Source organism: Bubalus kerabau, chromosome 18 (assembly GCF_029407905.1).
Source record: "Bubalus kerabau isolate K-KA32 ecotype Philippines breed swamp buffalo chromosome 18, PCC_UOA_SB_1v2, whole genome shotgun sequence".
NCBI classification, from domain to species: Eukaryota; Metazoa; Chordata; class Mammalia; order Artiodactyla; family Bovidae; genus Bubalus; species Bubalus kerabau.
Window position 1 is genome coordinate 37341173 of NC_073641.1, and position 21194 is coordinate 37362366.

Sequence of the window (21194 nt, forward strand, 5' to 3'; positions counted from 1 at the left end):
CCATAGTACATGAACCACGAATTTCCAGATGTCCAAGCTGGATTTAGAAAAGGCAGAGGAACCAGAGATTGAATTGCCAATATCTGTTGGATCATTGAAAAAGCACGAGTTCCAGAAAAACATCTACTTCTGCTTTATTGACTATGCCAAAGCCTTTGACTGTGTGGATCACAATAAACTGTAGAAAATTCTGAAAGAGATGGGAATACCAGACCACCTGACTTGCCTCCTGAAAAATCTGTATGCAGATAAAGAAGCAACAGTTAGAACTGGACATGGAACAACAGACTGGTTCCAAATCGGGAAAGGAACACAACAAGGCTGTATATTGTCACCCTGCTTATTTAACTTACATGTAGAGTACATCAGGAGATATGCTGGGCTGGATGCAGCACAAGCTGGAATCAAGATTGCTGGGAGAAATATCAATAACCTCAGATATGCAGATGACACCACCCTTATGGCAGAAAGCGAAGAAAAACTAAAGAGCCTCTTGATGAAAGTGAAAGAGGAGAGTGAAAAAGTTGGCTTAAAGCTCAACATTCAGAAAACGAAGATCATGGCATCTGGTCCCATCACTTCATGGCAAATAGATGGGGAAACAGTGGACACAGTGATGGACTATTTTTTTGGGCTCCAAAATCACTGCAGATGGTGACTGCAGCCATGAAATTAAAAGATGCTTTCTCCTTGGAAGGAAAGTTATGACCAACCTACACAGCTTATTAAAAAGCAGAGACATTACTTTGCCAACAAAGGTCCATCTAGTTAAAGCTATGGTTTTTCTGGTAGTCATGTATGGATCTGAGAGTTGGACTATAAAGAAAGGTGAGCACCAAAGAATTGATGCTTCTGAACTGTGGTGCTGGAGAAGACTCTTGAGAGTCTTGGACAGCAAGGAGATTCAACCAGTCCATCATAAAGGAAATCAGTCCTGAATATTCATTGGAAGGACTGATCCTGAAGCTGAAACTCCAGTACTTTGGCCACCTGATACGAAGAGCTGACTCATTTGAAAAGACCCTGATGCTGGGAAAGATTGAAGGCAGGAGGAGAAGGGGACAACAGAGGATGAGATGGTTGGATGGCATCACTGACTCAATGGACATGAGTTTGCATAAACTCTGGGATTTGGTGATGGACAGGGAGACCTTGTGTGTTGCAGTCCATCGGGTCGCAAAGAGTCAGACATGACTGAGTGACTGAACTAGCTAACACCATACACAAAGATAAACTCAAGACGGATTAAAGACCTAAGTGTAAGAACAGATACTATAAAATTCCTACAGAAAAACATTAGCAAGACACACTTTGACATAAATCACAGCAGTATCTTTCTGGATCAGCCTCCTAGAGTAATGGAAGTAAAAATAAACAAATGGGACCCAGTTAAACTTAAAAGCTTTTACACAGCAAAGAAAACCATAAACAAAAGAAAAAGGCAACCTACAGCACAGGAGAAAATATTTGCACATGATGAAACCATCAAGAGATTAATTTCCAAACTATACAAATAGTTTATATGGCTCAATATGAAAAAACAAATAAGAGAGTCAAAAATGGACAGAAGATCTAAATAGACATTTCTCCAAAGAAGAAAACAGATGGCAAAAAAGCACATGAAAAGATGTTCAATATCGCCAATTATTAGAGAAATGCAAATCAAAACTACAATGCAAAAGAAAAAAAAAACTACAATGAGGTATCACCTCACATCATTCAGAATGGCCATCATCAAAAAGTTACAAATAATAAATGCTGAGAGGGTGTGGAGAAATAGGAGCCCTGGTACCAACACTGTGGTGTGGCCACTGTAGAGCACTACATGGAGATTCCTTTAAAAACTAAAAATAGAGCTACTATATGATCCTGCAATCCCACTCCTGGGCATATACCCAGAGAAAACCATAATTTGAATAGATCCCTCCAGACCTACTTACAATAACCAAGGCATGGAACCAACCTAAATATCCATCAACAGAGAGATGGATAAAGAAAATGTGGTGTGTATATATATATACACATATATATAAAAGGAATTTTACTTAGCCATAAAAAAGAATGAAGTAATGCCATCTGCACAATATGGATGGACCTAGAGAGTATCACTGGAGAAGGAAATGGCAACCCATTCCAGTATCCTTGCCTGGAGAATTCCATGGACAGGGGAGCCTGGTGGGCTGCTGTCCATGGGGTCGCACGGAGTCGGACATGACTGAAGCGACTTAGCAGCAGCAGCAGAGTATCACACTAAGTGAAGAAAGCCAGACAAAGACAAATAACATATGATATCACCGATATGTGAATCTAAAAGAAAAAATAATGACACAAATGAACTTATTTCCAAAACAGAGAGAGACTCACAGATACAGAAAACAAAAACAAAAAAAAAGAGTAACATATGGATACCAAAGGAGAAAGAAGAGTACAGGGAATGGATAAATTAGGAGTTTCAAGTTAATATATAAACATTACTGTGTATAAAATAGATAACCAACAAAGACCTAGTAGATAACACAGGGAACTATACTTGATATTATGTAACAACCTATAAGGGAAAAGAATCTGATAAAAATACATATAAATGTATAACTGAATGACTGTGCTATTCACCTGAAATTTACAGGATATTATAAATCAATTATAATTTAATAAAAATTTTACCGGCAAAACCAGCTTTTCTATCAAGTTTGGGGTTAGTGTGGAGGTTAGAATTTTGAGAAACCTAGTCCATTGTACCAAAGTTGTTGATGATGTTGTTCTTTCTTTTTCTGTTACTATCTGTTTAATCTCTCTCTCTTTTTCTTTTTCTCTAAGTGTGTCTCTCAGCAATAGGATGTGATGGTTAAGAGCATGGCCTATGGAGCTAGATTTTCCAGGTTAGAATTCTGGCTCCACCACTTAGTGGCCTGATGACCTTAATTTTTTTTTTTTTTTTTAAGAAAGCTATTTGTGCCTCCACTTTCTCATCTGTGAAAAGGGGATGAGAATTATATGTATTTCCTAGGGGAGATGTGACAGCTAAATACTTATAGTGTTGAAAGCAGCAACTAGGAAGCAGATTTTATTCTATTAGTATTAAACTAATCATTGGGTCTCTTGTGGGTTAAAGTGTTATCAGTTTGAGTTAAGTTTGCATAAATACTTAGCTAAGGAATGGTTCTCTTGGTAGGAATTTCAGATAACCTATCAGGGTATATAGTTGAGAGCATCAGATGCCATTTCTTTACAGCTAACCTTTAGCTTAGCTGAAGCATACGAAATTGTGAAGAATGCTAACTTTTAATTACAACAAAATAACCAAAATTAAGAGATATTTAAAAACAATTACCCATGATTTCATTACTCAAATGAAGAATTACTTCCAGTTTTCCATATTTCCCTCCCTTGTCTCTACATGAGGGGTTGGCAAGCTATGGCCCATGGGCCAATTCCAGCCACCATCTGTTTTTTGTAAATAAAGTTTTATTGGAACACAACCATTCATTCACACACTGCCTATGACAGCTCCCATGCTACAATGGTGGAGCTGAATGGCCCTGATAGAGAATGTAGGGTTGTAAAACCTAAAATATTCCCTATCTTGTCCTTGATGGAAAAAGCTTCCCAAATTCTGCTCTAGTTATATACACATTTTGTGTTGTTCTAATAAAAATACATGTACAATTTATATTTTGCTTTGTTCACTTAGCATTCTATAATGTACATACTTCACATGTATGGAAAATGAATCCTACATTGCCTGAATTTGCATAATTACCTCAATGAATAAATTCAGAGGGAAAATCCTCAGACCTCCATCTGTCTCCCAGTGGCAAGTTTCACATCCATGCTTTTTGGGTCCAATGCATATGTGCTCAGTCGTGTCCGACTCTTTGTGAACCCCATGGACTGTAGCCTGCCAGGTTCCACTGTCCATGGAATTTTCCAGGCAAGAATATTAAAATCCTGAGATCTCTATCTCGCAGTGGCAAGTCTCACATTCATGATTTTTAGATCCAGTAGGAGCCAAATATAAATAATGCTGGTGTTTACCTGGAGTTCCTCAATAAGGACTTCTACCATTTGACTACTGATCCCCAAGAAATATTAGAAAGCAAACCCCCTCACTCTTTTATAGCCTCAGTTCTTACCATCGGCTTTCTCCCATGAACTCCAGTTACTCCAGAACCTGGGTGCAGGAATCCTGGCATCATCCACCATAGTCCTCATTCTTACAAAGTGTATGGCACATTCCAAAGGGAGCTCAGATTCCCAGCTCCAGTGCAGGACTTGGTTCCGCTTCACAGTGGTGCTGTAGTTCTCCTAGAAATAAAGAGAAAAACTTGGAAGCATATAGCCATGCAGTCCTGAAAAACAGCTTGGCTGGACTTCTCCTAAAGCACACACCTAAGAGTCCACTATAACTCCAGGATATGGACAAGCTCAGTCTGTCTCCAGTCAGCCAGCTCCTGTGCTCTGATGGTACAGCAAGGAACAGCAAGGAATAGCCTCCTGCCTATTGAAAACTTGGCTCCCAATCTCTTTGGGCCTCCAGTTCCAGGGGGATCACATGAACTAAGTGAGAGAGAGAGAACAGACACTACTTGAGTCTTAGGGGAAAAGATCAGAGAAAGAAGGTGTACGCACAGTTCTGGTCACAAGAGCATGCTGAGAAAATTCTTGCAAATTAGAGAATTAATTGAGGCACCTTTTTAAAAATAAGCAAGATTGATAAGAATTTTTAATATTCATCAGATCAAACCTCAGTAGAGCTGGCAGTCCTTCATGGTACCCAGAAGTTCCACTGTTGCCCAGGAGTTAATAGATCACTTCCTATGAGCCCCTTGGTTTTTGTCTCTTGTCTTTTCAGATGTGGGGGCCACATGGACCACACTGCCTTCCTTGAGCTCCAACCTTCACAATCTTTAGTACCAGAGATGTCAACCACATAGGCAGAACTTACATTGTGCTCTTGGGAAGCTTGTCCAGGTTGAAATGTAATTTGCTTTTCCTGCATAGATTTTAGTCTTCATCTTTCTAAAACATTGGTATTTTCATTCTTAAATTCAATAAACTTCAATGGCTCCTTTTACACTTTACCCTGTCATCCAAGGCCTTTTGCAATCTGACTCCAACCTGCTTCTCCCTTGCAGGACTCCTCTCAAGAACCAGTAGTTTGCTCCCACGCTGCTGGACCAGCTTTGTGCTTTTACATCTCAGTGTTTCCTCATGTCATGTCCCCACCCCCACCCCCCGCTCTGAATTGGGAATTAGTCTCAACCTTCAAGCCCGTTATACCCATCTTCATGAAGCTTTTCTTACTCTTTCCTCTGGTTTCTTCCCCAAGCTCCCCTGCATATGACGGTTGTTGTTCAGTCGCTAAGTCGAGTCCAGTTCTTTGTGGCCCCATGGACTGCAGCAAGCCAGGCTTCCCTGTGCTTCACTATTTCCTGGAGTTTGCTCAAATTCATGTCCATTGTGTCAGTAAGGCCATCCAACCATCTCATCCTCTGTTGCCCGCTTCTCTTCCTGCCTTCAGTCTTTCTCAGCATCAGGGTCTCTTTCAATAAGTTGGCTCTTCGCATCAGGTGGCCAAAGTATTGGAGTTTCAGCTTCAGCATCAGTCCTTCCACTGATTATTCAGGGTTGATCTCCTTTAGGATTCACAGGTTTGATATCTTTGTTGTCCAAGGGACTTTCAAAAGAGTCTTCTCCAGCACCACAATTCGAAAGCATCAGTTCTTTGGCACTCAGCCTTCTCTATGGTCCAACTCTCACATCCATACATGACTACTGGAAGAATCATAGCTTTGACTATACGGACTTTTGTTGGTAAAGTGATGTCTTAGCTTATTTCTTTTTTTTTTAACTTTTTATTTTGTATTGGTATACAGTCAATTAACAATGTTGTGGTAGTTTCAGCTCAATAGTGAAGGGACTCAGGCATACGTATGCATGTATCCATTCTCCCCCAAACCCTCCCTCCCATACTTCCTTATCTCTTGTAACAGTTTTTAAAGTCTATTTTGTCTGATATGATTATTGCTACTCCCACTTTCTTTTGATTCCCATTTGCATGGGATATCTTTTTTCCATTCCCTGACTTTCAGTCTATATGTATCCTTAGGTAAGGCCTAATCTCAGCTACTGTCGGCAGTTGGTGGCATTTCATCAATGGTCAAGCCCCTGACGTGAATATGGTACGGTAAAAGTAGGGACTGGGCTTTATTCTTCTTCTTGGACCACAGCTCCAAGCACCGATGCTCCTCAGTGGGATGCCTGCTTTCTGCTCCCACAGCTGGAAGACAAGGACAACAGATACCTTGCCCTTCCTGGGGAAAACTGAGTTTGCATCCATTTTTTAAGGGCCAATGGCAAGTCCTCCAGTGAAGAGGAGGGGCCAATACATACGTCACATGCCACCTGGAGCTGCCAAACTTGGAGGCCTTCCCTCCACTATGCCTTCCCCTCCCCCAGCTGTCAGCCTTAAATGGTGCCCTTGGCAGAACCAAACACTATTCTGGAAGGAGAACTGTTTAGTCCACCTCAAGGGCATCTAATCATGCGTGTCCTTTGCCACTCTAAGCAGAACTCCCATTTGTAAAATGCTTTCATTATTTCAGTTTATTCCTATCCCTATAAAGGGCTTCCCTGGTATCTCAGGGGGTAAAGAATCCACCTGCATTGCAGGAGACCCCAGTTCAATTCCTGGGTCAAGACCACCCCCTGGAGCAGGGATAGGCTATCCACTCCAGTATTCTTGGGCTTCCCTGGTAGCTCAGATGGTAGAGAATCTGCCTGTAATGTGGAAGACCTGGGTTCGATTCCTGGGTTGGGAAGATCCCCTGGAGGAGGGCATGGTAATTCATTCTAGTATTCTTGCCTGGAGAATCCCCATGGACAGAGGAGCCTGGCAGGCTACATTCCTGGGGTCACAAAGAGTCCGACATGACTGAGCGACCAAGCACAGCACAGCACATCCCTATAAAACATTGTTTTTAACAAGTTTTGTGGTCCTGACCCATGCAACTTTTACTATTTAATGTGCACAATCTAGCGTACATTTTCTCCACTATTTAAAAACTAGTACAAAAAATTGGCTGTTAGTCAATCGGTGACCTTGCCATAATATGAACATTATAGCAGTCATGGTGACCTTGCTATAATGTGAACAAGCCACAGGCTGAATTTCGCCTCCTATATCCCTCAGGAATTCAGCCACTGCTCTCCTCCCATTGTTATCACCTACTCCAGGCCCCTCTCCTCTGGACCAACCCCACAGCTCAATTCAAACTGGTCACACTTCACCTCCTCCAATTCTCCCAACTTCTCCCCACTGTGGAACCAGAGTGGTTTTAATCAGATCTCATCACTATGAGGGGGTGATCTCATCACCCCTTCTCACTGTTCCCAGGATAAAAAACAACACCTGAGCATGACCCCCGGAGTCGCATGTGGCCTGGCCCTGTCCTGCCCACACCACATGCCCCATGCTTTCAAGCCTGAAAGCTCCCAGCCCCTTTCACTCAGGGCCTCTGCTCACCCCAGCTGGATCTTCCTGGAACATTCCTCTCCATTCTCCATGCTAAATTAGCTTCTAATCTTCTTTCCTACTTTGACTCCAACTGCCCTTCCTCTAAGCTGCTAGAGAAGGTCAGGCCTAATCTCAACCCATAGCCCACTGTCAGCAACCTGCACTCCTCACATCTAGGACACTTTAACTTTGTGATCATCTCCTTAGTTTTGCTCAGCATTGATAGCCCCATGCCTTGAACAAGGCCTGGACCTGAGCCCGCAGTCTAAAACTATGTGCCAAATGATTTCATCAGTTCATTAATATGTCACGAGCTCTGTTTTTCCCAGACCCTCTTTGTGTGGATTCTGTCTAACCACAAAGTTGTGCTTTGTGGTCTTTCTAGCCATGTTGTGGAAGAGATAAAACTTTCCTTGAATGCATCAATTCAGTGACTTTTAAAAATGTGATGACTTGTGTTTGGGCTGTCTTCATTCATTGAAGTGGCAAGTTTAATTTGGCCCTGGCAGACATCAGTAAGTCATGAAAAGCTGGCATTTACATGATGCCCAAGTGAAGTCACTGATCCATTCCCAAGAAGCGAGCTTATTCCTCCCTGATTCAAGCTCCAGGCCTCCTTCCAAGCTTGAGTGGTTACTCTACTCTGCCTTCCCCTGCCATGGACGGAATCATAAAGCGTGTGACTAGAAAGGCCAAGGTGAGACTACACGGTGAGTTCTGAGTGGTCGGCACCAGCCAGGATCCAGCTCAGAGTCCCTGGACCAGCTGCAAGCACCCAGGTCAAGATGCTTGTCCTTTGGTTTATTTGTTATTGTTATTTAGTTGCTAAGTCACATCCAACTCTTTGTGATACCATGAACTGCAGCATACCAGGCTCCTCTGTCCTTCACTATCTTCCAGAGTTTGCTCAAATTCATGTCCACTGAGTCCCACCCGGTCACCCCCCTTCTCCTTTTGCACTCAATCTTTCCCAGCATCTGGTTCTTTTTCAACAAGTCAGCTTTTAGCATCAGGTGGCCAAAGTACTGGAGTTTTAGCTTCAGCATTAGTCCTTCCAGTGAATATTTAGGGTTAATTTCCTTCAGGATGGACTGGTTTAATCTCCTTGCTGTCCAAGGGACTCTCAAGAGTCTTCTCCGACACCACAATTTGAAAGCAACGATTCTTTGGTGCTCAGCCTTTTTTATGGCCCAGCTCTCACATCCATACATGCCTACTGGAGAAACCAAAGATTTGACTAGACAGACCTTTGTTGGCAAAGTAATGCAGTCTAGGTTTGTCAAAGCTTTTCTTCAAGGAGCAAGTACGTTTAATTTCATGGCTACAGTCACCATCCACAGTGATTTTGGAGCTTTTTCCCCATCTATTTGCCTTGTTTTATTTATTTATAATACATATTTAATTTAATATAAATTTATAAATTTAACATAAATATATTTATTTATTATTATCCATTGGCTTATCTGGGAACACACAATTGGAGCCATGAGGACAGAAAGCTGCTCCTTCTCAGCAAGAGTGAGGCTGCATTTCAGGGACCTGTCCTATGAAGGGAGATTATGGTCCAGATAGAAGCAGCCTCTCTCAGCTGGCTTTCTGAACTTTACATGGAGGGGACCTTAGGTCTGTCCTTGATTGCAGGCCCAAGAGGTTCAGATAACAGCTTCTCATGGCATCATTTATTCTGGGATGCATGGTGACTGATGACTGGGAAAGACTGAGTGTGACCATAAGCCCCATTTGGAGCCCAGGGCTCCAGTCAGAAACAGAGCTGCCTGGAGAGGGGCTGTTCCTTCCTCTGGCTATGGAGGGTCCTGCACCACCCAACCCCAGCAGGCAAAAGGAAAGAGTTCTGTGTGTGCGTGGTCAGGGGTCATTGCAGGTTTTCTGAAATTGTCCTCTTGGTGTTGCTGTGTGTGTCCTAGACTATCTTCTCAACTGTGCTGCAAACTATTCAAGTCAAAGATGATTTTTCTTTACCTGTTCCTGGCATATGGCATAGGCAGGTGTGATTATCTTTTGTCAAATGAATAAGTGACAAAAAAAAAAAGAAAAAAGCAGCATCACAAACCTTTCTGTGCCCTAGGGATCAGGCTGGGCTGGATGTTATGGGAACCATGTAATGGACAAGGCAAAACTCTACCCTCAAACACCTCCAGCCTTGGTTGGTTACAAGTAGATTTCAGCAGCAAGAAAACTACTTAGCAAGAAAGAAAAAGCTTTCTCTTTTTACCTTGAAAAGAGAACTAGTACCTTAATCAAAGGTCTAAACAGATGTGAACAACTGTCAGTTCAGGCTTTCCTACCATTATTTTCTTTACTATGGTAACAAAAAGAACTATCTTTTAGAAGAATAAAGAATGGGATCCACATGGTCTATGGTTAATGTTACTTTCACTAATGGGGTTAAGTGCCAGTTTTCCACAAATTCCTCCAGCCCTCCACTCAAATTTCTTTTCCCTAGGCAATTCTTAGCCTCAACATGACCTCTGTTCAATGCTGTGCTAGGCCCAAATCAACAAGTGTATCCGTCAATAATACAAAAAATATGAAAATACAAAAATTATCCCCGTGAAAGGGATAGCGGGAGGAAGGGCTGGGGAGGGAATAGCTGTATACAAGCACCGCTGTTGTATGCAATCTAGAAAAATGGTACAGATGAACCCATTTGCAAAGCAGAAACAGAGACATAGATGGAAAGAACAAACGTATGGACACCAAGGGGGAAAGGGGGTGGGATGAATTGGGAGACTGGAATTGACACATATACATCCTACAGATAAATACATAGCGAACAAGAGCCTGTAGGACAGGGAACTCTACTCAGTGCTCTCTGATGACCTAAATGGGAAGGGAATCCAAAACAGAGAAGATATATGCATATGTATAGCTGATTCACTCTGCTATACAGCAGAAACGAATACAACATTGAAAGCAATTATACTATATCTCAATAAATTAAAAAAAAATAAAAAGCCAGGGAACACAGTGCAAGTGTTTCTGAGATCTGTGTCTCCTGGCCTGTAGTCTTAAGAAACTCCAAATAAACTACTCTTTTGGGCCTTACAAAAAAAAAAAAAAAAGGAACATCAAATAACTCTCACAGTAGGAAGCTGCCCTTTGAGGGGTAGAATTATAGACCTGGTATCAACCTTAAATCAATAGTCAGAACGATATCTAGGCCACTCATTCAGATCTCAAAGGTGATGATGATGGATCATAGAAGTAACTGGAACCTTTAAAGTTAGTGACCTTTATGCTTTGCTAAAGGAACTGACCCTCTGGGTCCCTGTATCCATGCCTCCACTGCCTGAGAGAAGAGTGGCTATCCACTAGCAAATAGAGGTCCCCAGCAATAAAACATCCGTGTTTCACTTCCCTCTACGCAAATTCTCTGTTTCCCTTCAGTGAGAAAATATTTCACTGTCCTTCAACCTCCCATGATAATAAATGATCATGATGTGGGCATAGATTACTAGGCCTCCCTGGACCATAAATGGTCACTGAAAGAAACCACTAAAGTGCCCCAATGCAGTGAATGGGAAAGCATCAGGCAAAACAGACATAACCATGACTTAAACCAGACTAGAGCACGTCAATCCCAAATAATTCAAAGGCAAAAAGAGTATGAGTTCAGGATTTTCTTAATTTAATTTTCTATAGAAAAAGGCACATGTGAGGAAGCAAAGGACATGGTAAGTTACTCTCTGACAAGGTCCATGGAAGACCTCTTTGCTGGGTAGAAGAGAAAATGCTAAAATGTTTTCTTCCTTGTATTTCAGTACAGTATTAGTAAAGAAACTGCCTGAGAGCCACACTGACATGAGAATTGCCAAACTATTACATCTGATTTAGGAGAATCTTTGGTAGGCAGAGAAGGAAGAAGGAAGAGGAATAAGATGGCTGATCATGGATTTTTGGAATCCAGTCTTCACAAGGATAGACCCCAACAGCTTTCATAGAGAACAGAGAATAACTGAGAGAATAATAGAGAACTGAGAATAACTATGATCTATTTTTATAGCACAACCCACCCAACCTACCAAACTAAAACTGTCATGTTAATTTGTCCCAGATCCTCTTAACTAAAAACACAGAACTGTGATTATTTAGAACTGTTCTGAGTTGCTAAAATGATTCCAGATTGGGATTTTGGGGAGGATGTCATGAAAGACAAATCATGGTGTTAGAAAAGGATTTTTAAAATACTGAGCCAAGAATAAAAATACTTACCATCCAGATGACATTGGATGCTTTAAATCTACTGATCTGTATCTGAAAAACCATTTTTAATTCCTGGTGATAATCAGGGTTGTGGACAGTCCATTGTAAATGCAAACACTGCTTTGTAGAATTGATGGAAACGTTCAGTGATTCAGGAGTTAATGGTAAAGGTTCAGACAGGACTGAAAGACCAAAACACGATATGAAGTAACATTTAATAGGCGTATGATTGAATAATCACAGATAATTAAACTGTTCAATATTATCATTGTTTAGCTTTGGAAAACATTGCTCGCATATACACTCTAGAATTAGACACTGAAAAGCTGGAGGGAATTTAGAAATCACTCAGCAGATGAAGAAATTAAGCCCTAGATGAATGAAGTGAGTTGCTCAATGATACATAGCAAATTAATATATTGACAGTTACACAAAAGGATATTTCATTGAACAATCTAAATAGTTTAGAAATTTATAACAAGGCTGAATAAAAAAACAGGGCTTTTTGCTATAAATTTCATAGTTCTGGACACCTAAAATGAATATTTTATGAACTATCTGATAGTTTACGGGACTTCCCTGGCAATCTAGTGGGTAAGACTTTGTCTTCCAGTGCAGGGGATATGGGTTCAACCCCTGGTTGAGGAGCTAAGAGCCCATATGCTTTGTGGTCAAAAAAACCCAAGCAAATATTTCATAGTTCATTCAACAGCTATAAAGTGAGAACAAGTCCCATCTCTAGAGGCTATTGCTTAAATCTCAATGCACTGAACTTAAAACACCTTTAGCAAGAATTTACTGGGCTAACCCTAACCTAGTGTGAAATGAAATAATCGTGACAAGGTTTCTAGCTCAAGGAAGGAACCTAGTGGAGAGACACAAGAGACTTCTATGAAATAATGAGTGACTGCAAGTTTAGGGTGTTTAATGGTGGGATAGAGTCTGTCAAAGAGGAGAGATTCAAACATGGGACAGATTTGCTGAGGTCAGTGAGCTGGAAAACAGCCCAGAGAGAGGATTTGCCCTGATGGAGTGAGTGGGATCACTGCTAATGCTGGGAGAAGAACAAAACATGGCTTTTTACATAAGTAGAGGAAATGCCATACAGATTCAAGAAGAATTGTGTATTGTTGAATCAAGAGGCTTCACTGGTTGGTTTGAGGGCATCTAAAGTACACTGGAGAAGGAAATGGCAACCCACTCCAGTACTCTTGCCTGGAAAATCCCATGGATGGAGGAGCCTGGTAGGCTACAGTCCATGGGGTCGCAGAGTCAGACATGACTGAGCGGCTTCACTTAAGTCACTTAACTTAAAGTACACTGGGAATGCTGCAAAGGTATTGAAAAGATGAAGAGTGTATTGATAAAATCAACTGGGAGCTGATGGTTCATGGTGGAGCACATATCTTTTTAGCATTCATTTTCTAGTTCTTTGGGGATTTCCCCCTAGTGATCTGAGACTCTCTGGCACCCAGTTTAAATGGTAAGAGATTACCTTCTTTCGAGAATAAAAATGGCATGAATCTCTAATACTGAAAAAAAATCTCCCAAACTGTCATTCTACATGTGCTGCTTTTCTCACGCATGTGTGCATGGGCTTGCTCAGTCATATCCAACTCTTTGTGACCTCATGGACTGTAGCCCTCCAGGGTCCTCTGTCCATGGGATTCTCTAGGCAAGAATACTGGAGTGGGTAGCCATTCCCTCTTCCAGGGGATCTTCCTGACCCAGGGATGGAACCCACATCTCCTGCATTAGCAGGCAGATTCTTTACCCCTGAGTCACCTGGAAAGCCAGTATTTTTCTCACAGGGAGGTAAAAAATAACAGCAACAATAAGACTGAGCATATAAAGTTTATCAGGCATGGTGCTAGGTGCTTTGCATATTTTTTCTCGTGAAATGCCCATTGTAAAACTGAGACAGTCATTTTTTATAGATGAGAAGACTCAAGTTCGATAGCTTAAACAATGTACACAAAGCAGCAGGGAACTTAAGTATGGATCTCTTTAATACCAAGCCTTTACTGCACTGCTCCCCAACTGTGAAGGCAGGAACAGCTTGCCCAATTGAAGGCCACATGGACTAGAATGTCTGAGAAGTGTGGCTCCCATCATGTCTTGCCAAGTTCAGGATACAGATGGTAAGGATGGGGCTCTGGACCTAGCCAGAAAAGTTGATAAGTATTCTTGGTGGATACAAGCATGAAGTTCTCCATGTTAAAGGTCCACATGATATACAGCTTCAGGATCTAAATAAGGTTTTATCCTCAGAGTTTAGAAAAAAAAAAATCTCAGAAAATTCATTCTATGGAAGCAAAGTTAACAAGAATGGCCATAAAATCCAAGTTATTAGCCATTAACGACTATTTTCCCAGAAAGATATTCATCCTCTGTGAATTTTATAGATCAGATGCTGGGAATGGTTAGGATACAAATTAGAATCTTAGTCTGGACTCCCATGACCTTGGATTTGGCATTGGGTCCCTAGATATGATGCCAAAGCATGAGTCAAAAAAGAAAAAAAAAAAGACAAATGGAACTTTATCAAAATTAAAAACTTCTGTGCATCTAAGGACATTGTCAAAAGGGTGGAAAGAAAAACTAAAAATGGAGAAAATATTTTGCAAATCACTCATCTAGTATCCAAAATTTATAAAGAACTCTGACAACTCAACACCTAAAAGACAAACAACTCTATTTTAAAAACAGACAAATGACTTGAATAGGCATTTCTCCAAAGATGTACAAATGGCCAATAAGCACATGAAAAGACATTCAACATCATTAATCACTACGGAAATGAAGATCAAAACCATAATGAGATACTATCTTATACTCACAAGGAGGGTTATAATTTAAAAAATGGAAATAAGCCATTGGTGAGCATGTGGAGAAATTAAAACCTTTGTATATCAAGGCGGGAGTGTAAAAAGACTTTGGAACTGAAGAACACATTTTGAAAGTTCCTCACAAAGTTAAAATCACCATATGACTCAATAATTTCATTCCTACGTATATATCCTAAAGAACTGCAAGACTTCAACATTTGTAACAAATATTTGTAGCAGCGCTATTCACAATAGCAAAAAGGTGACAACAACCCAAATGTCCATCAGCAGATGATGGACAAACATACTGTGGTCTATTCATAACCTGAATACAAGAGAGGACTCTACACGTGGACATCACCAGATGGTCCATACCAAAATAAGATTGACTGTATTCTTTTCAGCCAAAGACAGAGAAGCCCTATACAGCCAGCAAAAAAAGACCGGAAGATGACTGTGGCTCAGATCATGAACTCCTTATTGCAAAATTCAGACTTAAATTGAAGAAAGTAGGGAAAACCACTAGACCATTTAGGTACAACCTAAATCAAATCCCTTATGATTATACAGTGGAAGTGACAAATACATTCAAGGGGCTAGATCTGATAGAGTGCCTGAAAAACTATGGATGGAGATTTCTGACATTGTACAGGAGACAGTGATCAAGACCATCCCCAAGAAAAAGAAATGCAAAGGCAAAATGGTTGTCTGAGGAGGACTTACAAATAGTTGAGAAAAGAAGAGAAGCTAAAGGCAAAGAAGAAAAAGAAAGATATACCCATCTGAATGCAGAGCTCCAAAGAATAGCAAAGAGAGATAAGAAACCTTTCCTAAGTGACCAATGCAAAGAAATACAGGAAAACAACAGAATGGGAAAGACTAGAGATCTCTTCAAGAAAATTAGAGATACCAAGGGAAATTTTCATGCAAAGATGGGCACATAAAGAACAGAAATGGTATGGACCTAACAGAAGCAGAAGATATTAAGAAGAGGTAGCAAGAATACACCGAAGAACTATACAAAAAAGATTTTCATGACCCAGATAACCACGATGGTGTGATCACTCACCTAGAGTCAGACATCCTGTAATGAGAAGTCAAGTGGGCCTTACGAAGCATCACTATGAACAAAGCTAGTGGAGGTGATGGAATTCCAGATGAGCAATTTCAAATCCTAAAAGATGATGCTGTGAAAGTGCTGCACTCAATATGTCAGCAAATTTGGACAACTCAGCAGTGGCCACAGGACTGGAAAAGGTCAGTTTTCATTCTAATCCTAAAGAAAGGCAATGCCAAAGAATGCTCAAACTACCGCACAATTGCACTCATCTCACATGCTAGTAAAGTAATGCTCAAAATTCTCCAAGCCAGGCTTCAACAGTACATGAACCGTGAACTTCCAGATGTTCAAGCTGGTTTTAAAAAAGGCAGAGGAACCAGAGAGCAAATTGCTAACATCTGTTCGATCACTGAAAAAGCAAGAGAGTTCCAGAAAAACATCTATTTCTGCTTTATTGACTATGCCAAAGCCTTTGACTGTGTGGATCACAACAAACTGTGAAAAATTCTGAAAGAGATGGGAATACCAGACCACCTGACCTGCCTCCTGAGAAATCTGTATTCAGGTCAAGAAGCAACAGTTAGAACTGGACATGGAACAACAGACTGGTTCCAAATCGGGAAAGAAGTCAAGGCTGTATATTGTCACCCTGCTTATTTAACTTATATGCAGAGTACATCCTGAGAAACGCTGGGCTGGAAGAAGCACAATCTGGAATCAAGATTGCTGGGAGAAATATCAATAACCTCAGATATGCAGATGATACCACCCTTATAGCAGAAAGACAAGAAGAATTAAAGAACCTCTTGATGAAAGTGAGAGAGTAAAAAAGTTGGCTTAAAACTCAACATTCAGAAAACTAAGATCATGACATCCTGTCGCATTACTTCATGGCAAATAGATGGGGAAACAATGGAAAGAGTGAGAGATTATTTTTTGGGGCTCCAAAATCACTGCAGATGATGACTGCAGCCACAAAATTAAAAGACACTTGCTCCTTGGAAGAAAAGCTATGACAAACCTAGACAGCATATTAAAAAGCAGAAACATTACTTTGCTGACAAAGGTCCGTATAGTCAAAGTTATAGTTTTTCCAGTGGTCATATATGGATGTGAGAGTTGGACCATAAAGAAATGTGAGCACCAAAGAATTGATGCTTTTGAACTGTGGTGTTGGAAAAGACTCTTGAGAGTCTCTTGGACTGCTAGGAGGTCAAACCAATCAGTCTTAAAAGAAACCAGTCCTGAATATTCATTGGAAGGACTGATGTTGAAGCTGAAGCTCCAATACTTTGGTCACCTGATGCGAAGAATGGACTCATTAGAAAAGACCCTGATGCTGGGAAAGACTGAAGGCAGGAAGAGAAGGGGGCGACAGAGGATGAGATGGTTGGCATCACTGACTCGATGGGCATGAGTTTGAGCAAGCTCCAGGAGTTGGTGATGGACAAGGAAGCCTGACGTGCTGCAGTCCATGGGGTCGCAAAGAGTCAGACACAACTGAGCTACTGAAGTGAAGAAAAATGAAGTACTGATACATGCTACAAATCAGGTGAACCTTGAAAACATTACACTAAGCAAAAGAAGCCAGATACAAAAGTCTCGTATAGTATGGTTCAATTCACATGAAATATCCAGAACAGTTAAATCCACAGAAAGATAAAGCAGACTGAAGGTTGCCAGGGGCCAAGGGAGGGAGGGAGGAATGGGGATAATTGATTAATGATTACAGTGTTTTATTTGGAGACAACAAAAAAATTTTGGAAGTATATAGAAGTGGTAGATGCAAAAAATTTTGAACGTATTAAATGCCACTGATTTGTTCACTTTACTCATAAATTGGTAATTTTATGTTATGTAAATTTCACATCAATAAGTATTATTTTTAAAATATGCATGATCATGACAAAAATTTTCAACCAATACAGGTATTGGTATTCCTTACCATTTCCACTCTCACTCCACTGCCAAGTTTAAATCATTTAGTTTTTCTTGACCTTTTTCATACATTTAAAAAAATCACATTGAACTATAACTCCATTTTATATTTTTTAAAGCACTTCCATTATTTTTAAAAAGCTATAAAGAAAAGTAAAACTAAAATGTTAACAGTCAATATTTCTGGATGGTGAGGTTGAGTGATTTTAATTTTTAATTGGAGGATAATCACCTTACAACATCGTGTTGGTTTTAATTTTCTTGTTTTATGCTTTTCTGTACTTTGCAGATGTTCTCCAGAAAACATGTATAACTTTCAGAACCATATAATATGCTAGATTTTAAGAGAAATATTCCTTTAAGATATCCAGTTCATATCACTAAGATGACACTTCAGAATGCATAATTTAGTCTTCTGAGTTGATTTGCACCAGAAGGCTGAGTCCTGGTTATATTTCTATGTTTTACTCCCCACTTAAACTTAATAAATTGGCATTCTGATTCTTAACAAGTTTGAGCTTAGGGAATTAGTTATCATGCCCCATTCATTCAAAGGCAAATGAAATAAGTTGGGATTCCTGAACATTCAAAGCCCAACAAAGTCATCCTCTATCATTATTTGATTAGAGGTTTTATTCCTTTGTGAATAAAATGTCTCAATTTTTTAGTTAAAGACAGCAGAAAGCAACAGCTGCTATTCATTCTCTCCCTAAACCTGTGAACCAAAGGGAGATTTAGGAAGTGAACTAAAGGGAGATTTAGGAAAATGAAAAGGCAGAACCCTTATGGAATGGGGGGGTGGTTGGATTATTTTTAATAACTGTGTAGAGAAGCAGAGTGCATACAAAATCAGCCCACTTTCCAAGCCCTCATTTCACCTTGCTTGTACGGTATGGTCATCTGTTGCTGTCAGTCTCACTCTAGATTCACATTTCCTGGAGGGCAGAGTCCTGCATCTTGGAATGAACTCTAGTCCCCAGAACTTGGCACAACATCTTACCCACAGCAGATCTCAAGTGATAGAGATCCAGCACAGCCCCGGCACGATCTCAAGTGCCTGCCTGAGCAGCTGCCCCTCACTAATAACTCGTCCTTCCTAACAGTCTCTTCTTCCCGTTGCAGCTTTTCCCACCCCATATTTGAACCCTGATCACAGCATGCGCTCATAGCCTGTTTGGTTTGGCTCCCCGCAGACCGTGAGCTGAACAGAGGTGGCACTAAGTCTTACTCATCTTGCTGAAATCAAGACTGTAACATCCCTGTCACAGTGCAGACACTCTGTGACTGATCACTGAATTGGTGAGTCACCTAACCTCTATCACCAGTGCTTCGGGAAGCTCTAGAAGGCTACCTTGTGATGCTTTAGACAAAGAGGAGCTTGACTCAGGTACTCAGTAGACAGCAGTCAGAAATAGCTGACTGCTATTTCTGAAATGGAAAGCAATCTAGGACTTCCTTGGGAAATGGTAGGAAATGCCAAGGTAAAGTCAGAGAGACAGAGAGACCTCGGAGGTGATTCAGTCCAGTCCCAGTGTTTTTCAGAGGAGGAAACTGAAGCTAAAAAAAGGGGAGCGACTTTCCCAAGGTCACAGAATCCAACCAGGACCCTGGGCTCTTGGCCCAGCTCTTGACAACACAGTATTGGTGTGTGGCCAAAAAGAGCGGGCTTAGAACCAGATAGCCATAGACTTAGTCACAGGCTCCCAACTTTCCCCACCAGTTTCTCCATCTGGTTCCAACACACTCAAGGAAACAAACTGTGGCCCATTCATAAGATGGGAGAGCTTGCAGCCATAAAATATGATGTTATTTCTAGAAAAACTAACATTAAAGGTAAAAACTTTCATCATATATTGTATTATTTTAAATATATATGTGAAAGTAAACTTATTAAAGTATATGTACTTTAATAAGTATATATAGTATAATTTCCTAGCATATACACTTATGTTATATATAATACATATATATTTATACTACATATACTATAGTATGTATACTTTATATTAACTATACTTTAATAAGTATACTATACAACAAATCCCATTCTCCAGAGCAGAGAATGGTGGGCTATAGTCCTTAGGATCACATAGAGTTGGACACGACTGAAGTGACCGAGCATACACACACCTTCACTGGGTAAGTAGCTAAGAGACAAATACTATTTCTTTAGCCATAAACAGCATTTCAGCACTTAGCATATTACTGTGGAAGCAATGGCCTCTCCAATGAATGGAGGACATTCCAACTTGTTCTAACTCTGATCACATAACCCATTTCTACACACCAAGTACAGAAGGAACTCCTCTGCCAATGGCAACAGATCATATATTGATCATGAAATGCTGAGGGATTAAGTCTAGTGACAAGTTTCCATTGGCCAGGAAATCAGGATTAAGGTGTAGCTTACTAAAATAAGCCATTAAGATCAGGAAGGTGGAGACTAAATTACTCACTGCTACTCACCAATTCCCGGTAATTCCCAAAGAAAAATGATCTGTTCATTTTTCTCCAAAGCACCAGTTACCTTGGTTTTTTTTTTTCTATGTGATTTTTTTTTTTCTTTATTGTTCTTTCCACTTCTTACCTTCACTTTGGTAAGTTCTCAAGGGCAGCAATGCCAAGAGGAATGTTGTCTGCAAGACTGCAAAGAGAGCCATAGGGTCTCGCCTCCTGAAAAAGATAAATTGCAAAGAAGAGAAATTTAATTTTAGATGTGAGCAGGTTTCTTTGAACCTATTGTGGAAGATAATGACATTAAAGGCTTTCATTCTGGGACTTTTCTGGTGGTCCCGTGGTCAAGAATCCACCTTCCAATGTAGGGGATGAGGGTTAGAATCTTAGTCAGGGGAACTAAGATCCCACATGAGGTGGGGCAGCTAAGCCCATGCACCACAACTAGGGAAGCCCTTGCTCCGCAACCAAAGATCACTCATGTTGCAATGAAGATCCGATGCAGCCACACAAATAAAAACAAATAGGTAAATTTTAGAACGGCTCCCACTCTATTTTCCTCCTTATATCCACACACCTTGTCACTGTGAATTTGGAGTCCTCTTCCAGCCCTACCCCACGATGAGCTGATTTTCCTGCTGCATCTGACTTGCTCGGCTCATAAATGAGGCAGAAATGACAATGTGTCCCCTTGGAGCCTGGGCCTCAAAAGACTTTATGTATTTCCTCTTTTCTGTTTCCACCTCTGGCACGAAAAGGACATTTCTGGGCTATTCTATTGGCCCCAAAAGGAGGATGAGTAACACAGGAGACAGAGGTGAGTCACCTGCGCCGCTCCAGCCCGGCCAGCCGAGGTCAGAAAGCAGCTAGGCAGCTTTCCCAGATGGGATGCTGAGGCTGTGTGGCAACAGGTAATGGAGTCACCAATCTCTTCACACCAGGCAAAGTTTGGTGAAGAAAGATAAAGCAGAAAAACCCAGCCACACTCTCAGAAGAGCTCCATTCGAACTGATGCCTTGCAGGGGAGTCACCTTCCCTCTTCCCTGTCTCTCTCCGTAAAATGTCACCTGAGAAACGCTCACACATCTCTGAAGGGGACAGGCAGAGTGGCATTGTTCTTGTTCAAGAGACCTTCTGGTGCTCTTGTCTTCCAAGAGGGTTATGAACTACAGGC

At 40.9% G+C, this 21194-nt stretch overlaps 1 protein-coding gene across 4 annotated transcripts in view; it reads right to left on the reverse strand.

Moving 5' to 3' along the window:
* OSMR (oncostatin M receptor) overlaps positions 1 to 21194 on the reverse strand; it is a 68163-nt gene that overhangs the window by 28758 nt on the left and 18211 nt on the right. For 3 of the 4 annotated variants that reach the window (XM_055555335.1, XM_055555336.1, XM_055555337.1), the window contains 3 exons: positions 20154 to 20239; positions 11750 to 11922; positions 4134 to 4305 (listed from right to left, as the gene is read on the reverse strand). In XM_055555335.1, coding sequence (XP_055411310.1) covers positions 4134 to 4305; positions 11750 to 11922; positions 20154 to 20239 — 431 coding nt within the window. Of the gene's footprint in view, positions 1 to 4133; positions 4306 to 11749; positions 11923 to 20153; positions 20240 to 21194 lie in introns of those variants that run through there. The other variant, XM_055555338.1, reaches the window with a different exon arrangement.